The sequence below is a fragment of the Triplophysa rosa genome, linkage group LG1, assembly GCF_024868665.1.
Source record: "Triplophysa rosa linkage group LG1, Trosa_1v2, whole genome shotgun sequence".
Classification (NCBI taxonomy): domain Eukaryota; kingdom Metazoa; phylum Chordata; class Actinopteri; order Cypriniformes; family Nemacheilidae; genus Triplophysa; species Triplophysa rosa.
In genome coordinates, this window is record NC_079890.1 from 7,589,667 (window position 1) to 7,611,424 (window position 21,758).

Genomic DNA, 21,758 nt, shown 5'->3' on the forward strand with positions numbered 1-21,758 from the left:
ATGTTTTTAAATGGCTCGTTGGTTTAGTCTGCACAGTCAAACACACCTTTTGGTAGTTGGCATGCAGGTAGCATCATTTAAAGTGAATAACTTTTATGTTACAGTATCAACACTTCAATTTCATGGTGCGAAGACTGACAATACTCTTAAAGAAAATATATTTTCCACTAAATTAACTATAAATAATATATAAAATCAATACATAGAGTGCTATATTAGTTAAAATAATATATTAAATAATACATAAAGAGTTGATACTTTTCATTATGTAATATATTGCATTATATATTTTTGTTTCATAATAGAAGGAATTTTATAATCGACAATAGATTTGTATTAAATATAGTTTAACAAAGGGTAACTAATTGCTTCATTTTTTTGCTTTTACTTTTGTGCTCAAGATATTTGTTCTCAAAATACACCAGATTTTACCTTAAAATGTACATAATGTTTTTTTACAATTAGATGGTTTGTGTGATGTTTTGATTACGCTTAAGAGATGTTCTCAATAACATTGCTTTAAATGTATGTATTTGTACATACAGGACATGTTTCTGTGTGTTGAGCACACTGTGCCCCCTTGGCATGACGCCCCTGGTCACAATCACGTCTTTAGTGAATTTGATATAGCGTTTATTCAGACTCAAAACTCACGCATACTTTGTTCGATTTTTAGCATGTCATTCAATCTTTTAATGTGCAGTACGACTCACTTCATCACTTCTCTAATCGGTACAGAGGTGGTTGTTTTTGGCTTACTTTATGTTGCATATCACGTTATGCAGCAGCTCACGTTAGCGGATAAATTAACATTGGCATATAAAAACGTTTGCGCTTGCCTTTGTATTGAGTTTCGGGGTGACTCGCCAGCAGTCACGGTCAAGTTTGCCGTGTTCCCAAACTGTGGATTGTGCCCCTCAAGTGGGTAGCACAGGGGAATAAGGTGGCTCACGCAAGTCACTTGGCTGTTGTGGTGCATTAAAGTTAAAACAATGAACATGGGCAGTATAAAACCCCTAGGTCCATCCGTGCAGTAAATGAGCTGGTGTCACATCCGTGAAAGCAAAATAAATGTCATTGTTACTTTTTGGAATAAACTTTTTGTCTAATGCACTGAAGTAGACAAGTGACTTGATGGGTCATGACTTGCGAAGCTTACAAACAGCATTTATTTTATAAAACTCATTACTCCATGACTTATTTTTTAAAACCAAAGCACACCCACACATCAGCTCTGAGAGCTCAAAGCGTTCTTATATTTTTCGCCATGCTCGCTTCCACTTTCTTTTGGCCGTATGTATATGACATGATTTAAAAATGTATCGATAGTAGAGGTATCACTGTAAGGTATATCGATAAAAGCCTACTTATAATTTTTCTTTAAACCATACAGGTTAGTTCAATACTTATCAATGTAGTTAATATTTAGGTGTTTTTATGTATTACAGTTTCATGGCTCTGGCAATACTGTTTATTGTTGCAGCCTAATAAACTTCAAAGCTATTTTACTTAGTCTTTTTATTGATTCTGAATCAAAACATAACACTATTCTTAATGAACCGTTATCAGCAGGTACTGCCCACCTTAGTTATCGTTATCAGCAAAATCCAATCTCAGTCGACCTCTAATAAATACTAATGACAAGGCCACATTTGGTCAAGTTGTTTACTTTCATTCAGTTGCACTTTCACCATTGTGTTGTTTCTAAGCTGAAAAGCGGAAAATTCGCGGCTTCATTTCAGATCCGTTTTCCACTCAGGTCGTGAGAGCAGATATGGCAGTTCATGACACAGAAAGTGTTCTGCATTCTAATGTGTTTTTAAAAGTATAATAAACATTTAAAAATCTACCTCCACTATTTCCCAGTCTCTACTGCAGTGTCTGTGTCCTAAAATCCCAGAATGCATTGCGTTGCTGATATCACGTTCCCACATCATTCAGAAGATAAATTGTGTTTGTATTGCTGGGACTTTACCTTCCAGCCGAGAGCATGCAAACCCACTACAGCTCCATAGTGGGAACAGAGAGGTCGAACGGGATCAGAAAGAACCTTTTGCAGAGAAAGCAAGATCTGATGGTACAGCCCACTCACAAGATCGCCATGTGTCCTAAAAGTCAGAATGGGGAGTGCTAATCAATGTTTGTAGTCAAAAAATGATCACAGCAAACAGGGTTCTGAATTTGTAACACTTTAAAAATTAAATGATTTCTGTAAGCAGTTTGATTTGACAGTCTCTATAAAATGTCTCTGTATAAGTAAAAAAGAACCAAAAGCACTGATCGGAGAAAACACAGGTGTAGTTCATTACATTTACTATGGACAAGTTTGACAACAAATTGTTGTTTTATTCTTTGAAACCTAACAAACGTGCCTTAAAGTAGTGCTTGTGTACAGTGTTGTTAAGCTTAGCAAATATCCCAACATGAACTGCATCGAAATTAGCTTGGAGTATTAGATGAGTGCCATTTTGATTAGAATGTCTCCTTAAAAGCCAGCTGGCTATAGATGGAGTTCAGTTCAGTTTTAGGTTTTGAAACAATCTCTATATACCAGAAGATGTGGCTCAAAAGCAGGGCAGCATAGTCTCTCAGGGTCCAGTGGTCATTGAGAGGATTGATGGAGGCAGCTAGAGGCTCCAAGATGCAATACATGACACTGGACACCAAACTACGTACATATGAGCCCAGGTACAGATACGGGTTCTGCACCAAACTTTTCACCATATGTAAAAGTCTGTTTAACTGGTCCAGGTCATGACTTACTGACTTTACCTGAAAAGGCAAAGAGGACAATAAAAATTATAAAAAGAACCATTCTTACACCACTGAACTTGACTGAACCTAGTATTTTTTTTCAGTAAATATATGGATATCTAAGTAAAATGGTATTATACAAGCTAAAATGTATATACGTAATATAAAAAACCTGTACTTCTTGGACAAAACTGTCATACCCCACTGATGACATATACAAAGTATGGCAGGAGGGCAGCAATCTTTGAATTGTACTGAAGGTCTAGCAGAGCTACCTAGTGAAAAAGATTTCAGTAAGAGAACGCAAACAGTTTTTGTCTGGAATAGAAAGTAGGGATGCACTGATATGTAATTTTTGGTCGATAATGATAATCCTTAGGTGATAACCAATATATTGGGCGATATACAGTATCTAAATATTAATGTAAAATTCCTTAAGACTGAAATAAAAGGCAAAAAGTGGACAACTGCTTTAATTTGAAAACATTCACTGCAGAAAACAAGGTGACCATTAGATCTTTTTTCCCCTAAAAATCATGTACATAGCCTACTTTACACTAGTTAACGATTCTTTAACCTTCAAACTTTTCTGGTACATTTTTTATTTAATAAACAAATTAAAGATGTTCTTCCAAAGCAACCCAGAAAAACGTTCTTAATAGCCACAATTCTAACAGGTCTCAAAACCGAAAGAATGCAGACAGCAGTCTGATTCAAGCAATATGCTTTTGTTCCTATAATTTACACATTCGTTAATACTGTATCTACATACTGTACCTACATCAACAATGTTCTGCTAATAGCAGTAAGTGAATTATCATGACAGTAAGATAACACTGCACTGTATCTTACCTGTGAGCAGGGTGCAGCTAAAGAAGTTTAACCAGAGGAAATTATTTATGATTTATCGGCTATAATATATCTACCTAAATGTTATTATTGATGAAACTGATAACATTAAAAATGATAATTTATCGGCCGATAATTGATCGTGCATCCCCAAAAGAAAGTGTATATTTGAATGCTGTAAGTTTCAGATTAGTAGTAAAGTGAATAAAAGAGTACCTTCATGAGATGTGGGTCCTCTCCTAAAATGGCTCGAGTTACTTGTTGGTAATACTTAAGCAGATCATCTGATAGAGACTGAACAGCAGTGGGTACTTAAGAACAGAAGAACAGAAGTGTTTAGTGTCTAATACCCAACACCAAATTGGGCTGGCCAATATATTAAACAATAACATTATTTCAGAATTATTTTAATGTGCCTTTTATGATGGTTCGTCTAGTTTTAATGAAAAATCAGGGGGACTCCCAAGTTCATTGTTTTCGGCATTATGCTTATAGGAGGTCTGGGACCCCCCCAGCCCAAGCCCCTTTTAATTCTAACACTGGCCTTGAGGTTCAAGAAGGTTTACCTGTGGCTTGAGGTTCAAGGTTGCCTTTCCCATCAAGATATGATACATGTACTGAAAGTGAGACAAAACATACAACAGAACAAAACTACAGTTTTTTATAATGCATTATATTAACATTTATGCATTTGGCTCATGCTTTTATATGAAGCAATTTACAATGCATTCAAGCTGTACTATTTAAGTCTGTCACTGGGAATCAAACGTATTAACTCTGTCTGCACTACGGTGGCCGTGAAGTGCAAAACAAAACAACAAATGCAAAACTAATAACAAATCTAAAAGCAAACAAAAGCAAAAATCACAATTACAATTTTGAAAATGCAATATCAAATCTAAAAACAAAATAGTAAACCATAAAACACCACAACAATTCGGGAAACAAAATAACAAGTCAGAAAACAAAACGACAAATCAGAAAACACAAGTCAAGTCAACTTTATTTATATAGCGCTTCTTCAACTTCTAATTGCATTTCTATCGAGAAATTAGTATTGTAGTTTTTAAATATGGGCTTAGTTATTGCAAAGATGCTCTCTGTTTATAATTCAAATAGACTTCCGTTACGCTGCCTTTTCTATGGGCTGCCTTCGTGCACGAAGTCATGGCGTTCGGCTGCTGTTTGTAACCAAACGCTGCGGGCGTTTTTTTACTAAAAAAGAGCTTTTGTCAACTTTTTCTTGTCAAAAAAGTGCTACTTTATGCTAATTAGTTTGTGACATTAATAAAACGTGCTAACCCGACATGATGACATCACAAATATGCTAATTAGTTTGTGATGTCACCAGCACCACAAGTCTGTCAAAATCCTATGGGAAACACTGCTATAAATTCCTATATGTAATATTAATAAAGTATACATATATAAATAAATAAACAACAAAACAGTCAAACTGGAAAAGGTAGGTCTTTTGTTGGAATGGAATACCTATGATTGGACGACACTCCTGTCAATCAAGATATCCAGGACGTTCACTATGAGGAAAGACATTCATATGTGATACGGAGCATATTCATTTATTAACGTTCAAAGGCCACATTTTGTTAATAAAGTTAAAATTGGCTCATCTTGCATTAGGAGTAGATGCGTGTCCGGTGCGCTGCTGTTTCACACTGGATGCATGAGCAGAGCCTTCGCGTCGCATAAGCAGCGTTCATTGTAATGCAACAGCGACAGGCATGCCTGTGTACCATCCGTGATTTTATTCCCCTCACATGATACATACCATATAAGCATATAACATGATATGTACTTATATCTGTGCCTCTGCGGGTTATGGTGAGAGAGTGGCTGACAACATGACGCAATCATTTGTTTTCCCTTAATAAACATAAGCTTATATGCTGCGTATACGCGCATCTGATGCATGCGGTGTGGCCGAGTTGTTCTGCAACTGCACGTCTTTATATTAGGGGTGTGACAAGACACTTATCCCACGAAACGAGACAAGAGACTGAGTTCACGAGAACGAGACGAGATTTTTTGACTTTTTTAAATCCTCGATGAAATATATTGGGGAAAATAGTCTCTTATTCAACTTAAAAAGACAAAATGCTAAAGATGTAGGCATTATAAAATCAACTTGTACTTTATGAAACAAATTAAACTTCTATTTTATTATATTATGCAGTAATAAACCATATGTAACCACTGCAAAATGTTTTGTCACAAACTAAACTGACAGGCAGTAATTGCACAAACTTAATGCTTTGTTTTCTTAACAGGTGCAGCTGTAAAGAGCTGTGGTTGTTTGCTCTGCTTTCTGCATAGTGCTCGTGTTAGCAGTAGATATCTGCCCGATTAACTAACAATATATATCACGTGATTTATGCACAACTTGTGAGTGAAGTACGGTAAAATGCTGCTGCATCCGAAAGCCAGAGGGCGCTCTCGTGCAGAAACTCCAAATATGCACTGCAGAAGACAACCATAACACACGTTGTTCTAGGAAATGCCTAAGGACATGTTTTTATCACTGTTCCTCAAGCCTCCTCAGGTATTTTCTTAGTATATTTATAATGATCATGTTTGAAGGGTGTTGCTTTTTTAAATGCACGTTGTAAGCGACTCAAACTCGAACTGCTTTTAGATCGAGCAGCATTTCCTACTGATCCCAGAGCCGTGCTTCACGGACAAGCTACGCATAAATAAAATAATCGATACCTTGCATAATCGCAGCCAGCTCGATTTCAGCACAATTTAGTGGTGACCGCGATTAATCGTGCACGTCTAGTTAGCAGAGGTGGCGATCACATCACACTGTCAAACCTCCTTCCTCCACTGATTGAACCCTCATAGCTTTCAGAGAAACAATTAAATCGGAAAACAAAATGGATGAACAGTTACTGTGTGTGTGTCGGAAATTTTGGAACTGTACGTACACGTTTGCACTTGAATAGGGACATCGGGAGAGACGCTGTGTCATGGAGACATATCTCAGTTCAAGTTGGCATTTCAGGCATGTTTTAAGTCAGGTATCTTGTCAGGTAGGCAATATGCGTGTGAAATGGACACAGGCAGCAGCAGCATGCCATTTTTCCTCCTCCTCTAACCTCCTCCACGGACTCAAAATAATGCTTTTTTGCTATAGAAAATGTATAGAACTCCCGCTGTTTTGAAAACTCTGCCTACTTTGCTCTGGCCAACGCACTGAGCGCAGCGCAAATCGAAGGGCTACGCTGAACCCAGCGGCCAACGCAGTGCATTCCGCGTCCTAGGTGAAAGTCGCATAATGCGCGAGGCCCTGCGAACGCAAAAGACATGCGCGAATGTTGAAACCGTCCGTTTAGTGCATGTTTACACAGAGAAATGGTGGGAACGTAGCGCTACGGGATGGAAAATCACAATTCATGAAACATTCGGAAATATATGAGTAAATTCAGAGTAATTTGCACGTAAAACATACCTTCCCGAAAACTTTCCTCTGGATTCACAAGTACTTTGTAAACGTATGATTTGATAGTAAAGTGTGTGTATGTTAATGAATTCCAATCACTCGTAAACAGGGCGCGCTCATTCTTAATTAGCATAAACCCCACCTATGAATTACAGCTACGCAAATTACGTGTCTAGGAATGCTGGAATCCTCTGGACTTCATTCTCTGGTTTAGGACTGCAACTAACGATTATTTTAATTGTCGACTAATCTAATCATTATTTTTTCGATTAGTCGACTAATATAACGATAATTATTTTTTATTAATCTAATAAAGATTTTTTGGATTAATCCTTTGGCAAACTTTGCAAATAAACAATAAGTTCTAGTATTTTCTTACATTATAAAGCAAATCATACTTTTTACTCCACTACATTTTATAAATAAATATTGTTGTTTTTACATTTTAATCCGTGTTTACATTAAAATCATCATCTTCTTTTAATTAAGTAGTTTTAATTTTAAAAGTAAAAAAATACTGATTTTTCATGTACTTACAGTAAGTACTGTATTAAAGGTAAAAAAATGTTTTATTGCACTTATGCTTTTTGTTGTCCTTATGTTGTTCCAATTGCTTCCATTGTTTCCCTCATCTGTAGGTCGCTTTGGATAAAAGCGTCTGCTAAATGACTAAATGTAAATGTAAAAACATTAAAAAATGTGTATATGAAATACTAGAGCATGATATATGCTCTGTATTTTTTTCCTCCAAGTAATATCCGACTCTATTTTCAGTCTCATAATATAATTGAGTAAAAGTAAAATACTACTGTCTGTCTCTGTTTATTGTACAAAACTATCACCGTATAAAAGACTCTAATGCAGAGTGGCGTTAAAGCGAGCCCGCGCACCCGGAACTCAGAATGATGCGCTTAATGCATTCGCTTCGTTATTTACAGTTATGCGCATCCCGGACGCACAATGATGCGCTTAAAGCACCTACTCCTTCTGAAGTCCCGGGGATCATTTTGCTCCCCAAAGCAGAGGTGGACGAAGTACACAACTTCCTTACTTGAGTGAAAGTACAGATACTACTGGTCAAATATTACTCCACTACAAGTAAAAGTTGTAAAGACAGATTCTTACTTAAGTAAAAGTACAGAAGTACGTGCTTTTAAAAGTACTCAAGTATTAAAAGTAAATTTACTTTATGTCAGCTGTGCATTGTTTTATTGTCATATACCTTATGCTTCTGAAGCACCCTACTGAATACACAGAGTAGCGCACAGTATCAGTTGTATTAAAGGAGTAGTTCACTTCAAAATTTGCCCCCATTGACTTTCCATAGTCATTTTTATTCCTACTATGGAAAGTCAATGTGGGAAAATTTTGCAGTGAGGAACTCCTTTAAGAGCTTTATATGTTTAGCACATACAGTGAGGGAAATAAGTATTTGATCCCCTGCTGATTTTGTAAGTTTGCCTACTTACAAACAAATGAAGGGTCTATAATTTTTATGGTGGGTTTATTTTAACTGATAGACACAGAATATTAAAAAAAATCAGGGGAAAAAAATGTTATATAAAGGTTATAAATTGATTTGCATTTCAGTCAGTGAAATAAGTATTTGATCCCCTACCAACTAGCAAGAATTCTGGCTCCACAGATTGGTTATGTGCCTATATGACCACAGATTAGTCCTGTCACTTTAAGAAAGTACTCCTAAATCAGCTTGTTATGTATATAAAAGATGCCTGCCAACAGAATCTGTATCTTCCAGTTCAACCTCTCCAACACCATGGTCCAGACCAAATAGGTTTTAAAGGATGTCAGCGACAAGATTGGAGACCTGCACAAACCTTGAATAGGCTACAGACAGAAGCTTGGTGAGAAGGAGACAACTGTTGGTGTGATTATTTGGAAATAGAAGATATACAAAATAACTATCAAATGCCCTTGTTCTGGAGCTCCCTGCAATATTTCCCCAATGGGGTAAAGATGATCATGAGAAATGTTAAAGATCAGCCCAGAACTACACGGAAGAAGCCTGTTAATGATTTCAAGACAGTTGGGAACACAGTTAGCAAGCAAAACATTGGTAACACATTGGTAACACGCTATGCCACAGTAGACTGAAATCCTGAAGCACCCGCAAGGTCCTCCTGCCCAAGAAGGCCCGCCTGGCTCGTCTTAAGTTTGACAATGAACATAAAAATGATTCAGAAAAGGCTTTGGCGAAAGTGCTGGCACTGCTGTGAGACCAAAATGGACTCCTGTGTTTGGAGGGAGAGAAATGCTGACTATGAGCCCAAGAACATCATGTCTACAGAGAAGCACAGTGTTGGAAACATTCTGCTTTAGGGCTTTTTCTCTGCTACAGGTATACAGGATGACTTCACCGCATTGAGGGGCTGAGGGACGGGCCCATGTACCGTAAAATCTTGGACGAGAACCTCCTCCCCTTAACTAGGTCACTGAAGATGGGTCATGGATGAGCCTTTAACATGACAAAGACGCAAAACATATTGCCAAGACAACCAAATAGTGGCTTAAGGAGAAGCACATTAAATGTCCTAGCCAGTCTCTAGACCCTAGTCCTATAGAACCTCTGTGAAGGAGGCTAAAACTCCAATTTGCTGAGCGACAGCCAAGAAACCTTAAAGATTGACAGAGGAGTGGACTAAATGTATCCGGACACATGTGCAAACCTGGTGACCAACTATCAGAAATGTCTGACCTCTGTGCTTGCCAACAAGGGTTTCTCCACAAAGTACAAAGTTATGTTTTGCTTGGGGATCAAATACTTATTTCACTGACTGAAATGCAGAAAAAAACAATGAATTTTTGAAGTAGAATGAGATTTTTAAATTAAATTCCTCTTTGGGTACCATCCCACCAATAGAATCCATCACATAGCCTACAAGTAGACAACAAGTATCCATATTACAATTCCCATTATTACCATTAAATCCATTACATTTTATGTTGTATTTTGGGCTGGGTTCTATTGTTTTTATTTCAACAGGAATACTTCAACTATAGTTACTTCAGTAAAAACATCATTCATTTTCCAAATCGCTTTAAATGATATAGCAGCAGATATACAGGAACACTTCAACTATAGTTACTTCAGTAAAAACATCATTCATTTTCCAAATCGCTTTAAATGCAGCAGATCAGAAGTTAACACGCACGCGTAGCTCAAGGTGTATGTGACGCTTATTTACCGTTCAGCCGTTATGCCGATCATTTTCATGACAATGTTTCTACGATCTTTGACTGATCGTAACCCACAGATGATTACGCCACACTTTAACATGTGCCTTTTTCGTCTTATATTGTTCTATTTGTCTTTTTAGAGCGCTATCAATGGTGTAGCAGCGCCTACGTTTACATTAGTTTAGCGGGGAAGATCCCAGAGTTGCCAGATTTGCGTAAAAAAATCTGCCAAATGGCCATTTAAAGCTTGCCGGAAAACAGCGAGCTTAGAAAAACTGAAATACTTGGCAACAGTAAAAGGTCCTGGAAGATCGCAAGCAAGATAAATGACGCACACCGGAAAACCCGCTGCATAGAAACCATTTTCTACTTTTTGACCTTTTTATAAATGTAGTGGAGTAAAAAGTATGATATTTGTCTTTCAAATGTAGTGAAGTTAAAGTACAAGTACAAGTAAAAAAATAATACTCAAGTAAAGTACAGATACTCAAAAAGTGTACTTAAGTACAGTACTCAGGTAAATTTACTTCGTTACTGTCCACCACTGCCCCAAAGTAAATAATAGTTAGAACACAACGAGAAGAGATGATATGTTACATGTTTAACACATAGTGAGTTGCATCAATCCGACAGTATACAGTTAAATCAGAGGTTTAAAAAGAGTTATTTCGTATGAAGACGCAACATATTCAGACCGCTTCCAGTGCTTCTAATAAGATAAGCTATACTCAACGAGTAACGTTAACTCACAGTCTCTAGCAAAATACATTTTAAACAAAACCATAGACTGTCATCTTGTCATTATGAAGAATAATGAAAACATTGGAACATGTTGGAAAGAGTAGCGTCCTGACCGTCACCGTACACACGCATGCTGACTGGAGAGTGACAGACAGCACCAGCGGAGGTCAGAGTTTCTTAATTATGCTATATTGGTTTATTCCTCGCATAAAGATATCGAATGACATAAAAAGTGCATTGGTGGTTTCATGATAGTCAGTCCTTTTTGAAGTTTAAGAGTAATTTATGCAGGGTCACAATCTGCAAAGGTTCACATACACTAACTTACACTAGTACAATAGCGTTAATGTAAATCATTAATGTAAAGCGTAGTTTTACATTACAAAAAAGTAAATTACAAAAAAGTAATTTATTATGAAAGTCTACATCTACATGCCCCTCTCCGTCCGTTTGTGATTGCGTGTCCATGCTGTGATGATCGCATTCCGGGGGTAACGTTAGGGGGAATTCCTCCATCCATTCACTAACTTACTGCGTCCGAGGCTCTCGATCGCTTTTTGTCGGGTGAATTATACTTTCTCTTGTTCAGCTGATTAATTTACACACGCCCGGGAACAGAAACTGTTATTACAGCAGATAAACGTAAATAATACGAAGCGTCGGCGCATTTCACGCACGCGTCATTGCAGCACTACTCTGGTTTGGCTATATTATATTGCATAAATGTATAAGATACTAATAGGTTATATGCTTACCAATAACTGATTCAATTAAATTTTGTCCACCAAAGCATTTTTAGCCAGCTAAAAAACCCTAACCTCTTCTGAAAATGACCAGCTGGTGGCGCCTGAGAATGCTTTGGAGGCACTGCGTGTTTTTCCGGAGATGCGTTGGTTGATGTGATTGAGAATATCCGCAACAGTTCACCTACTTGTTACTAGTATCTTATTTTAAAGAATATTACTTATTATGAAAATGCAGTAACCATTAATATTAACTTCTCCATTGTTGTGTAAGATGTTTGGTCAATGTATTGTTTGTCCCGCCTCTTCTTCACTGTTATTGGATGGCTGTGTAAAAAGGACAGTGACGAGCTCTACCGCGGTTTACCCAACAATAAAAAAGGAAAAAATGATAAAAATAACAGGGCAAAAGAACTCGTGAAATATTATTATGATACAAAGTGCATCAAAATGCAGTGTCATCAGTTTGTCTAAAAGAATACATAACTTTACGTGCGGTTTTACGCACTATTTACATGTGGTATGGAGCAGGTGTACATTTCTTTCGTACAACTAACATTTTGACAAATATGAACATTTTCATGAGTCTGAAAATTTACGTCAAAACGACTTTACGAACGATTTACACAAAAAAATCGTTTCTGCTCGTGTTTCATGAATGAGGCCCGTTGCCTTTTAAATGGTCAGGCCTGACACTTTAGCTCACAGCCCACACATACTTTGTGCAGTTATTAGCGTGTTCTGTACAGTAATGAAAACAGGTCGCACCACAACAAATTGTGCATTCACACAATATATTTGAGGTCACACGGGTTAAATATATGGAACATATGCGACTAAAATGGTCACAATTTCAAGCCAAGCACTCCATCATGCCAATTGATTGAGGATAATGTGTTCTCGCGAGACCAATCGGATCTCGTGCCACAAGATCTCGTCACACTCCTAATTTATATTGTTCTATTTTTTGCAGTTGTACAAACAAAACCATAGCAAAGTTATCGCTTTCCAGCGGGGGTTCACACATCAGCCGAGACGTGCAGCACCGCATCACGTTGCAGGACTCACCGCACACGTCAGATGAGCATTATTATAGGCTTATATCACATCATGCTGTCAATCACTCTCTCACCATAACCCACATTGACACAGACAAAAGTACATATCATGTTATATGCTTATATTGTATGTATCATGTGAGGGGAAAAAAATCACGGATGGTACACAGGCATGCCTGTCGCAGTCGCATTACTATGAACCCTACTCAGTGCTTATGCGACGCGGCGGCTCTGATCATGCATCCAGTGTGAAACACCAGCGTACCGGACACGCATCTACTCCTAAGGCAAGATGAGCCAGTTTTAACTTTATTAACAAACTGTGGCATTTGAACGTTAACCAATGAATATGCTGTGTATCACATATGAATGTTACATGCTGCCCCTTGGAAACATTATTAGAAAGCATGGAATTAGCTTCCACTGTTATGCAGATGATACGCAGCTATATATCTCATCAAGACCAGATGATTCCTTCCAACTATCCAAATTGGCAGAGTGCATCGACAATATAAAACATTGGATGACTTGTAATTTCCTTCTTTTAAATTCTAATAAAACAGAAATATTACTTATCGGACCAAAGACACGTGAGCAGAATATTTCGGATTATGACCTGCAAATTGAAGGCTGCACTGTTACTCCAACAAATACAGTTAAAGACCTAGGCATTATATTAGACAGCAACCTGTCATTTAAAAATCACATCTCAAATGTCACAAAAACAGCCTTCTTCCACCTTAGAAATGTTGCCAAATTGCGAAATATTTTATGTGTGCTGATGCAGAGAAGCTTATTCATGCATTTGTGACCTCAAGACTTGATTACTGTAATGCACTGCTTAGTGGTTGTCTGCACATCAATAAACAAACTACAGTTAGTTCAGAACTGAGCGCTGCCAGAGTTCTAACCAGGTCCAGAAAAACGATCACAAATGATGCGAGTTCATTATTGCACCCCGAATGTTATGTATACCCTTCACTGTCGCGCGTTTTCCTTAATTTACCAGCACTAATTAGAGGTGTTCTTGGGACCTCTAGTCTATTGAATCTGATTAATAGTTCTTTTATTACTGAGGGGGATAGAGATTTCCGCGCAGGCCTCAAGATGAAGACGTCGGTCATATCGCCCGATACCAAACTAGAGGATTACACGGCGCTACATCGGAAAATAATTATCCCCGTCCATCCTCCTGCGAGAAGCCTGCGGACTGACTGACCATTCTCAGCTCCATTCCAGGCAATCTCCAGTAATTCACCATCACCATTTAGAGAAAAGGCGGGACCAATCTGGCTGGCCGGCACTCCAGCTCTCGGCAGAACAAAAATTTCCAAGTTGAACCGCCACACACCCGTGTAACGAGCATTAAGAACGGATCGATACCTGTCACCTAAAGCTAAAGGTTCTCAATATTAGATGGTATTGTAAATGTAGTACTTACATCACACGACAGCAGTTTGAAGTTATGGCTGCACTCAGTGACTTTGATTGGAGGTAGCTGGGTGGGTGTTGTAGGGAGTGGGGGGGCTTGTTGGTTGTGGTTCGGGGCGTTTCATTTGTTGGGACTGTGTGGGTCTGGTCTGGTTGGTCTTGTTTTGTGGTCGATGTCGGACAACAGAGGAATAAAGTTAATTATGCCATTACTACTTTTCCCTGGTTGTTCCTCTGTTGTCTGTTGTTGATCCGGAATGGGACCGGGTTGGACCTGCACGTTTTCGGCGGGTGGGGCTTCCTGGGTCGCGCTCGTGGGCTCTCCCTGTTCTTCGTGGACGTTGCTCGGTGGCTTTGGTCGGGGTCACTGAGTGCAGCTATGACACGTCAGAGGAGATCTGGCCCTCCCGGCTGAGCCTGGTTTCTCCCGAGTGTTTTTTTTTCTCCATTATTCATGCATTGGAGTTTGGGTTCCTCGCCACAGCAGAGCAGTGCAGTGTTGGCTTGCTCACCGGGAGACTGCATTTATTTATTTATTTATTCATTTATTTATTATTAGATATTATTTATTATAATGATCTTGCTTGGTCTATAAACACCATGCACTGTGCTGTGTTTTACCTTTCTGTGTTTTTCTTATTTGCTCCTGTAAAGCTGCTTTGGAACAATGCACATTGTGAAAAGCGCTATATAAATAAAATTGAATTGAATAATGAATTATATTCGCATTTAGTGAGCTTGCGATATCTGCAGTGGTGTTACATCTGTGACATGTCGTCATGTCACAGTATATCCCTCCCAAACGATATTTTTTTGGTTATCTTATTGTTCTTTCCTGTTTTCTGAACTTGTCGTTTGGTCTCATTTTGTTCGTAGCACTTCAGTTTGATTGTGTTGCTCGTATTACTGACATGTCGGTTATTTGTATCGTTGACTGTAATGTTATTGGTATGTTGTTTCTGTGATTGTTGTTGTTGAGGTTAGTGTCAGTTGATCTCATGCAGAGGTGGGTAGTAACGCGCTACATTTACTTCGTTACATTTACTTGAGTAACATTTTGGAAAATATGTACTTTTTAAGTAAAATTAAAAGTGTGTACTTTTACTCTTACTTGAGTAAATTTCTAATAGAAAATCTGTACTTTTACTTCGTTACATAACTTACATTGCGTGACGTTCCTTCCTTCATTTTAAAATATGCTTTTTAAAACGTGTTGTTTATTTCAAGGTTGTCGTCTCTTCTTACGGGCATTCCCGAGTGATCGATTCTTTTGAGTCGATTCTTTTGAAAGCATTAATTGAACAATGGGCAAAACCATTTGAATAGGCTAATGAATCAGTTCAAATGATTTGTTCAGTTCGCAGCACGATCTGAATCATCTGAAGCAGGATTACTCACTCCTCGTAGCGCGAAACTTAAGAACACGCAGAACACAAAGAGCGTTGGATGAAGTGGATATTAATCTATATCTATACAATCAAAACTGCAAATGTGTCATATTGTTTGCCAGCAATGATAAATGCCCGCCATATGCGCGCACCCGCGCGACCTGTTCGTCAGACACAGCAACATGCGCGTTACCTGTCAGACACAGAGACGTGGGCTTGCAGAAATATACATTTGAAGAACAGAAGGAAGAAAACTTGTTGATGGCGTGTGGTTCACTGTTTACTGTTTGTTTACAAGTAAGAGCGTTTCACAACACACACGTGACACAACACGAGAAAACATGAGCTTGTTCAAAAATGTGTATTTCATTTAAGAGAGCACTGCAGATGTTCTAGATCATCTTAGGAAATGCTCTGAGTTTAGTTCATGCTTTAGTTTGACATGGTCTATTATTCTAAATAAGTTTGTGTAAACTACATTGACATCAGGACTAGATGAAATTTACAGAAATGCTCGTCTCTTCTGTGTTTGTCTATTCTTTAGTCTCTCTAGTATATTGCAAAGATATCTGCTTATGATGATTAAAAATATTGATTAAAATGTAATATTAAAATATTGGCGTTAATATTAATTTGATGTAGTAGGCCTATATAATCAGATACAAAGTAACTAAGTAACTAGCTACATGAGTAGTTTTTTCATTGCGTACTTTTTTACTTTTACTCAAATACATTTTAAAATAGTGACTTTTACTTTTACTTGAGTAACAATTTCTCTAGTTACTTGTACTTTTACTTGAGTAAAGATTTTGGCTACTCTACCCACCTCTGCCAGTATCAGCCCGATAACAAGCTCATGTAGTCGTACTCGTAATGACACACCGATACCAATGACCGATACTTCACGTGACCTACATAGAGCCCTATGATTTCCGAAATACGGAAAACGCAGACAGAATCCAGGCATAAAAACTGAATTTGCTGTACAACACGGAATGGCACGGAATCTGGCAAATGTATTATTTCCTAACAAGAAATTAGAGCTGAAGCGCTAACAGCTAACGTAACTGCTAACGAAATATTCAGATCCTGTTTAAATATGTATTCTGCTTGTTTTGCGTGAATGTGTGTGAAAGAGTGGTGCGGTTGTGTGTACTGAACCTGAACGCATTGTGCTTGTGTAGCTTTCAGAGCCAGCGTTTCACTGCACGAGGACACGAAGGCATAAACAAACACCATTTGCAGCGATCCGTCAAAATAAAAGTCCGATTAACTTAAACAAACGCTCTTTGCGGCGTCCCGTCAAAATAAAAGTCCAGTTGACTTGAACAAGTTATAATACACTCACATTTTACCACACCACCCCCCTTAAATTTTTTATCATTCGACCACAGAGTATATTGTTTACTATAGCAAACTGAAGTAAATGTGCTAGTAAAATTGTGCTACTTATCATAAAAAATTGAACTTAATTTAAAAATAGTACTTAAGTTTAAGTAGACCTAAAAACAAAGGAAAAACAAATGTACCAGTAAGATACTGGTTTATTAACATTATTGTACATTATACAGGCATCGGTTATAGGTATCAGCGAGTACCAGAAAAAAAGTATCGGTACTCGTACTCGGTCTTTAAAAAATGGTATCGATGCATACCTAATTTTTAGATTTGATATTGCGTTTTCAGATTTGTTATTTTGATTTTGGATTTTTGTTTTTTGCTTTAAAGTAGGGCTGCAGCTATCGATTATTTTAGTAATCTAGTACTCTACTGATTTTCCATCGATTAATCGGGTATTCGGATAATAAGGATGTTTTCTTTATTAAAGAGCAATACTAAATATACAAGAGAAAATAAGACAGGTCTCTTAAAATGAACAACTAATTTGTTTCCTTTTTAGAAAAAATATTTTTTTATTGCTGAAATTGCATACATTAATATCTGTGAAAATTGAACCCATTTAATACATTCCATTGCCATATTACATTCAAAATGCAATATAATACAAATGTATAAATAGGAAACATTAATACAAATAGAAAGAATAATTTCAAAGGTGAACAACTAACTTCAGCTTATGCATGATGCATTTAGTTTATCTAAATTAGTTTGTTTCTTTTTTTACTATTAAATAGTAATATATTTGCCCACATAAAAATACCGAGTTACCCGGACTTTTATTTTGGCAGGTCGTCAGAAGATGCTTATTTTTTAGTGTGTTAGCTTCACTCAGTAAAATGTTCTGAAATAAACTCTCAGAGCAACTCTGGGGGTGAAGTTCATGTCCTCATTCAGCACAGACGCAGACAAATTTATGAGCATCACGCGTGTAGCACGTTAAACTGTGCAGTTCATTCACTCAGACAAGCAGAACAGACAGATAACATGTGTAAATAACAAGATTCGGCATCCACTAGTGCGCATCTAGTTTGATGGACTCAATGCAGCCGGAAAACAAGTTTAACTCGCAAAATAGACTAAAAACAAGTAAAATAGAAGTTCACCATTTCAATAAGCTATCACTTATTTATCAGCATGAGAAATACGTGCGAGTGTGTGGACAGACTAAAATGCGTCTCTCACGGTGAATGCGTGAGACTTGAGAGCCCTGTAACATGAACAGAGTTTAGCGGGCTGTGCGTCAGTAATAACGGTCCGTGGGGAAACGCAGTGCTACGTGTGAACTGTAGTTAAATGGATTAAACAAGGCTTCGAGGCAACAAAAATTGCCTCGATGATTTTTTTGTATTCGAATAACTCGAGTTACTCCGAATTGAAATCGATTTCACTTTTAAAGGCGCAGTTCTTGATTAACAGCGGCCACTAGCGTTGTATTATAGATTTGCCACGAATCGCTCAGTCCAAACACGACGGTGGCCACCACAGTCAAAAAGATGTCGTTCTCCATGTTGACGCAGGGAAGAGATTTTGCGGGCATTAGAAAGACTGTAGAAAGAGCTATGACTTATGTATTACATAAAATAAAAGGTTTGTGGATTTTAAGTTTAAAAAGAAGGATAAAAGTCAGGCAGGAGCTAGGACCTGTGTTAATATTATAAAGTCTCCACAGCACGCGTGTACTAAGGCTTTTAGCAGATACACTCACAGATATCTATGGAGATACTTTCCAGCAGAGAGCATTAGAGCTGCGTTAATAAAAAAACAAAAAAAAAAAAAACAAAAAAAAAAAACAAAAAAAAAAACAAAAAAAAAAAAAAAAAAAAAAAAAAAAAAAAAAAAAAAAAAAAAAAAACAAAAAAAAAAAAAACAAAAAAAAAAAAAAAAAAAAAAAAAAAAAAAAAAAAAAAAAAAAAAAAAAAAAAAAAAAAAAAAAAAAAAAAACAAAAAAAAAAAAAAAAAAAAAAAAAAAAAAAAAAAAAAAAAATCAAAAAAAAAAAAAAAAAAAAAAAAAAAAAAAAAAAAAAAAAAAAAAAAAAAAAAAAAAAAAAAAAAAAAAAAAAAAAAAAAAAAAAAAAAATCAAAAAAAAAAAAAAAAAAAAAAAAAAAAAAAAAAAAAAAAAAAAAAAAAAAAAAAAAAAAAAACCAAAAAAAAAAAAAAAAAAAACAAAAAAAAAAAAAATAATAAAAAAAAAAAAAAAAAAAAAAAAAAAAAAAGAAAAAAAAGGGCTTTTAGAGATATTCAGATGATCTGTGGAGATCTGACTTGTCCACAGCAGAGAGACGTTGGAGAGAAAGATCATCTAAAAATCATCCCCGAGGAGGTTGCTTTGATTCGGATCAGTATGTGAGTAACATACTAACATACCAATATATGTTGTTGTTGTAATATTAGCTGTGTGACGGAGCAGTTTTGAGCGTCATTGTTTATCTGGAACCGCTTTAATATTTTACTCGTCCAGATACTTGAGAGAGCGAGCGAGAGAAGTAGAGAGAGAGAGAGGGGGGGAGAGGGAGAGAGAGAGAGGGGGGAGAGGGAGAGAGAGAGAGAGAAAGAGGGAGAGAAAGAGGGAGAGAAAGAGGGAGAGAGGGGGAGAGAGCGTTGGCGCTAAAACTGTAGAGAGAGAGCGTGGTTTATTCTTTTACTCAATGATGAATAAACTTTCAGTTAATCCGCGGGTCACATGCGTTCCGCACCGGAGAGCCGATCCGTACCACTATACCGCAGGGGAGAGGAAACGCGCGTTGTAGAGTTGTTTGTCCGTTTAGGGCTGCTGTACAAAACATGGCGGCGAATTCAATGTATGTAGGCTCGCTCTGTATGTAGACATAAACAGCTTATTCTAAGGTATTAAAGAGCGCAACATACGGATAATCGATAAAATCGATAATAATCGATAATGAAATTCGTTGTCAACGAATGTCATTATCGATTAGTTGGTCTGTGACGTCAATTGACGTCACGCAGTTATAAATCAAGCGTGTCTTCTTACCTTTTAAAATTACCATTTTAGATGTGTCTCTCCGTGCAGCGCGAGGTGCGCAGTTTTAAAGTCACACTTGTCTCTCCGTGCAGCGCGAGGTGAGCAGTTTTAAAGTCACACGTTTCTCCTTGTGCAGCGCGAGGTGCGCAGTTTTAAAGTCACACGTGTCTCTCAGTGCAGGGCGAGGTGAGCAGTTTTAAATTCACACGTGTCTCTCAGTGCAGCGCGAGGTGCGCAGTTTTAAAGTCACACGTGTCTCTCCGTGCTGCACGAGGTACGCAGTTTTAAAGTCACACGTGTCTCTCCGTGGTTGCGTCTCTCCGTGCAGCACAAGTTGCGCAGTTTTAAAGTCAGACGTGTTTTACATGCATCTCTTCAAGCTGCGCAGTTTTAATGTTTAAAAGGGAGAGGTGTTTAAATGACAAAATTAAAGATTATATTAGTAAAACTCAATTTGTGGCGTTTGCACTTTGCTAAGTACATATTAGGCTAAATACACTGATTTGGTGGTTTATTTAGTTCAGAGGTGGGTAACGAAGTACATTTACTTGAGAACTGTACTTAAGTACATTTTGAGTATTTGTACTTAAGTATTACTTTTTCTGTTTACTTTTTACTGTACTTCACTACATTTGAATGACAAATATCTCACTTTTCATGGCACAAAAAAAATATTTCCTTGGCCGACCCTCCCCTCGCTTCCACGTTTGGGAGAGACTATTGTCAGTTGCTTCTTATATGACACACCTGAATCAACTCACCAGGTGTGTTAATTATGGAGACATTCACAACATTTTGGGAGAAGGCTAATGAGTTCAGTTGTGTATACTTTTCCCATATCTGATTTACTTATCATAAGCAAAAGATGTAATTACATTTATATCCGATTAATCAAAAAATAATCGTTAGTTGCAGCCCTAATTACAAGCATAGCCATGTAATCATTAAGTAAGGTCTGTATAGCACTCTGATATGGGCTGTCACGATTATGAAATTTGACTGACGATTAATTGTCTAATAAATCATTGCGATTATGATGATTAATTGTCTGTTTTAGGGCTTTGACGATTATGACAATTAATTGTCTGTTTTTGAGCTATGACATTTAATTCTCATACATTTTTTATTCAGCGATGAAACGACCATATTGTTCTGAATACAAGACTATGTTTTTTTCTTGGAAATACATAGGAAAAAATTGGGTCATCATATATTTAAGGTTTAGGCTTTTACCTGTCAATAATACAACCGCCAAATACTTGTAAATTAAGTAAATTGATCAGGTGTGAATTGAAGCCACCAAAAATGCTATCAGTCATAGAAAAGTTTCTAGTCTGTTTTTTTCTCACTTGCAAGACTACAATAAAATTTTACTTGTGTGTTAATGAAATTTTGGTAGACTGGTTTTCACACTGAGATTTGCTTAAATAATATTAAATTGTACTGCAGGTAATTTGTATATGTTTTTTTTTTAAGTGATTGTGTTTTGGTGGTACATCTTACAAGTACTGTATTACCATGCTTTAGTAACAATATATACACTAAAATATGCAATATGCAGATGCACTACAGCTCCCCCTAGTGTCTTCTATAGAGATGTGCAATAATTGCGATGATCTGAAACCATCGTGATGAGGTCAAACAATTGCGATGAGACGATTATTTAATAATCCTGACAGCCCTATGTGTAAGTAATAGGGATGTGCATGAATGTTTGAATATTCGAACCGCAATAACTATTCAAATATTATAAA

At 37.1% G+C, this 21,758-nt stretch overlaps 1 protein-coding gene across 2 annotated transcripts in view; it reads right to left on the reverse strand.

Annotated features, from left to right (window-relative positions):
* taf6l (TAF6-like RNA polymerase II, p300/CBP-associated factor (PCAF)-associated factor) overlaps nucleotides 1–21,758 on the reverse strand; it is a 47,927-nt gene that overhangs the window by 23,726 nt on the left and 2,443 nt on the right. For both annotated transcript variants that reach the window (XM_057352618.1, XM_057352706.1), the window contains 5 exons: nucleotides 4,170–4,220; nucleotides 3,820–3,914; nucleotides 2,955–3,029; nucleotides 2,552–2,772; nucleotides 1,976–2,108 (listed from right to left, as the gene is read on the reverse strand). In XM_057352618.1, the coding sequence (XP_057208601.1) occupies nucleotides 1,976–2,108; nucleotides 2,552–2,772; nucleotides 2,955–3,029; nucleotides 3,820–3,914; nucleotides 4,170–4,220 (575 nt within the window). The remainder of the gene's footprint in view (nucleotides 1–1,975; nucleotides 2,109–2,551; nucleotides 2,773–2,954; nucleotides 3,030–3,819; nucleotides 3,915–4,169; nucleotides 4,221–21,758) is intronic.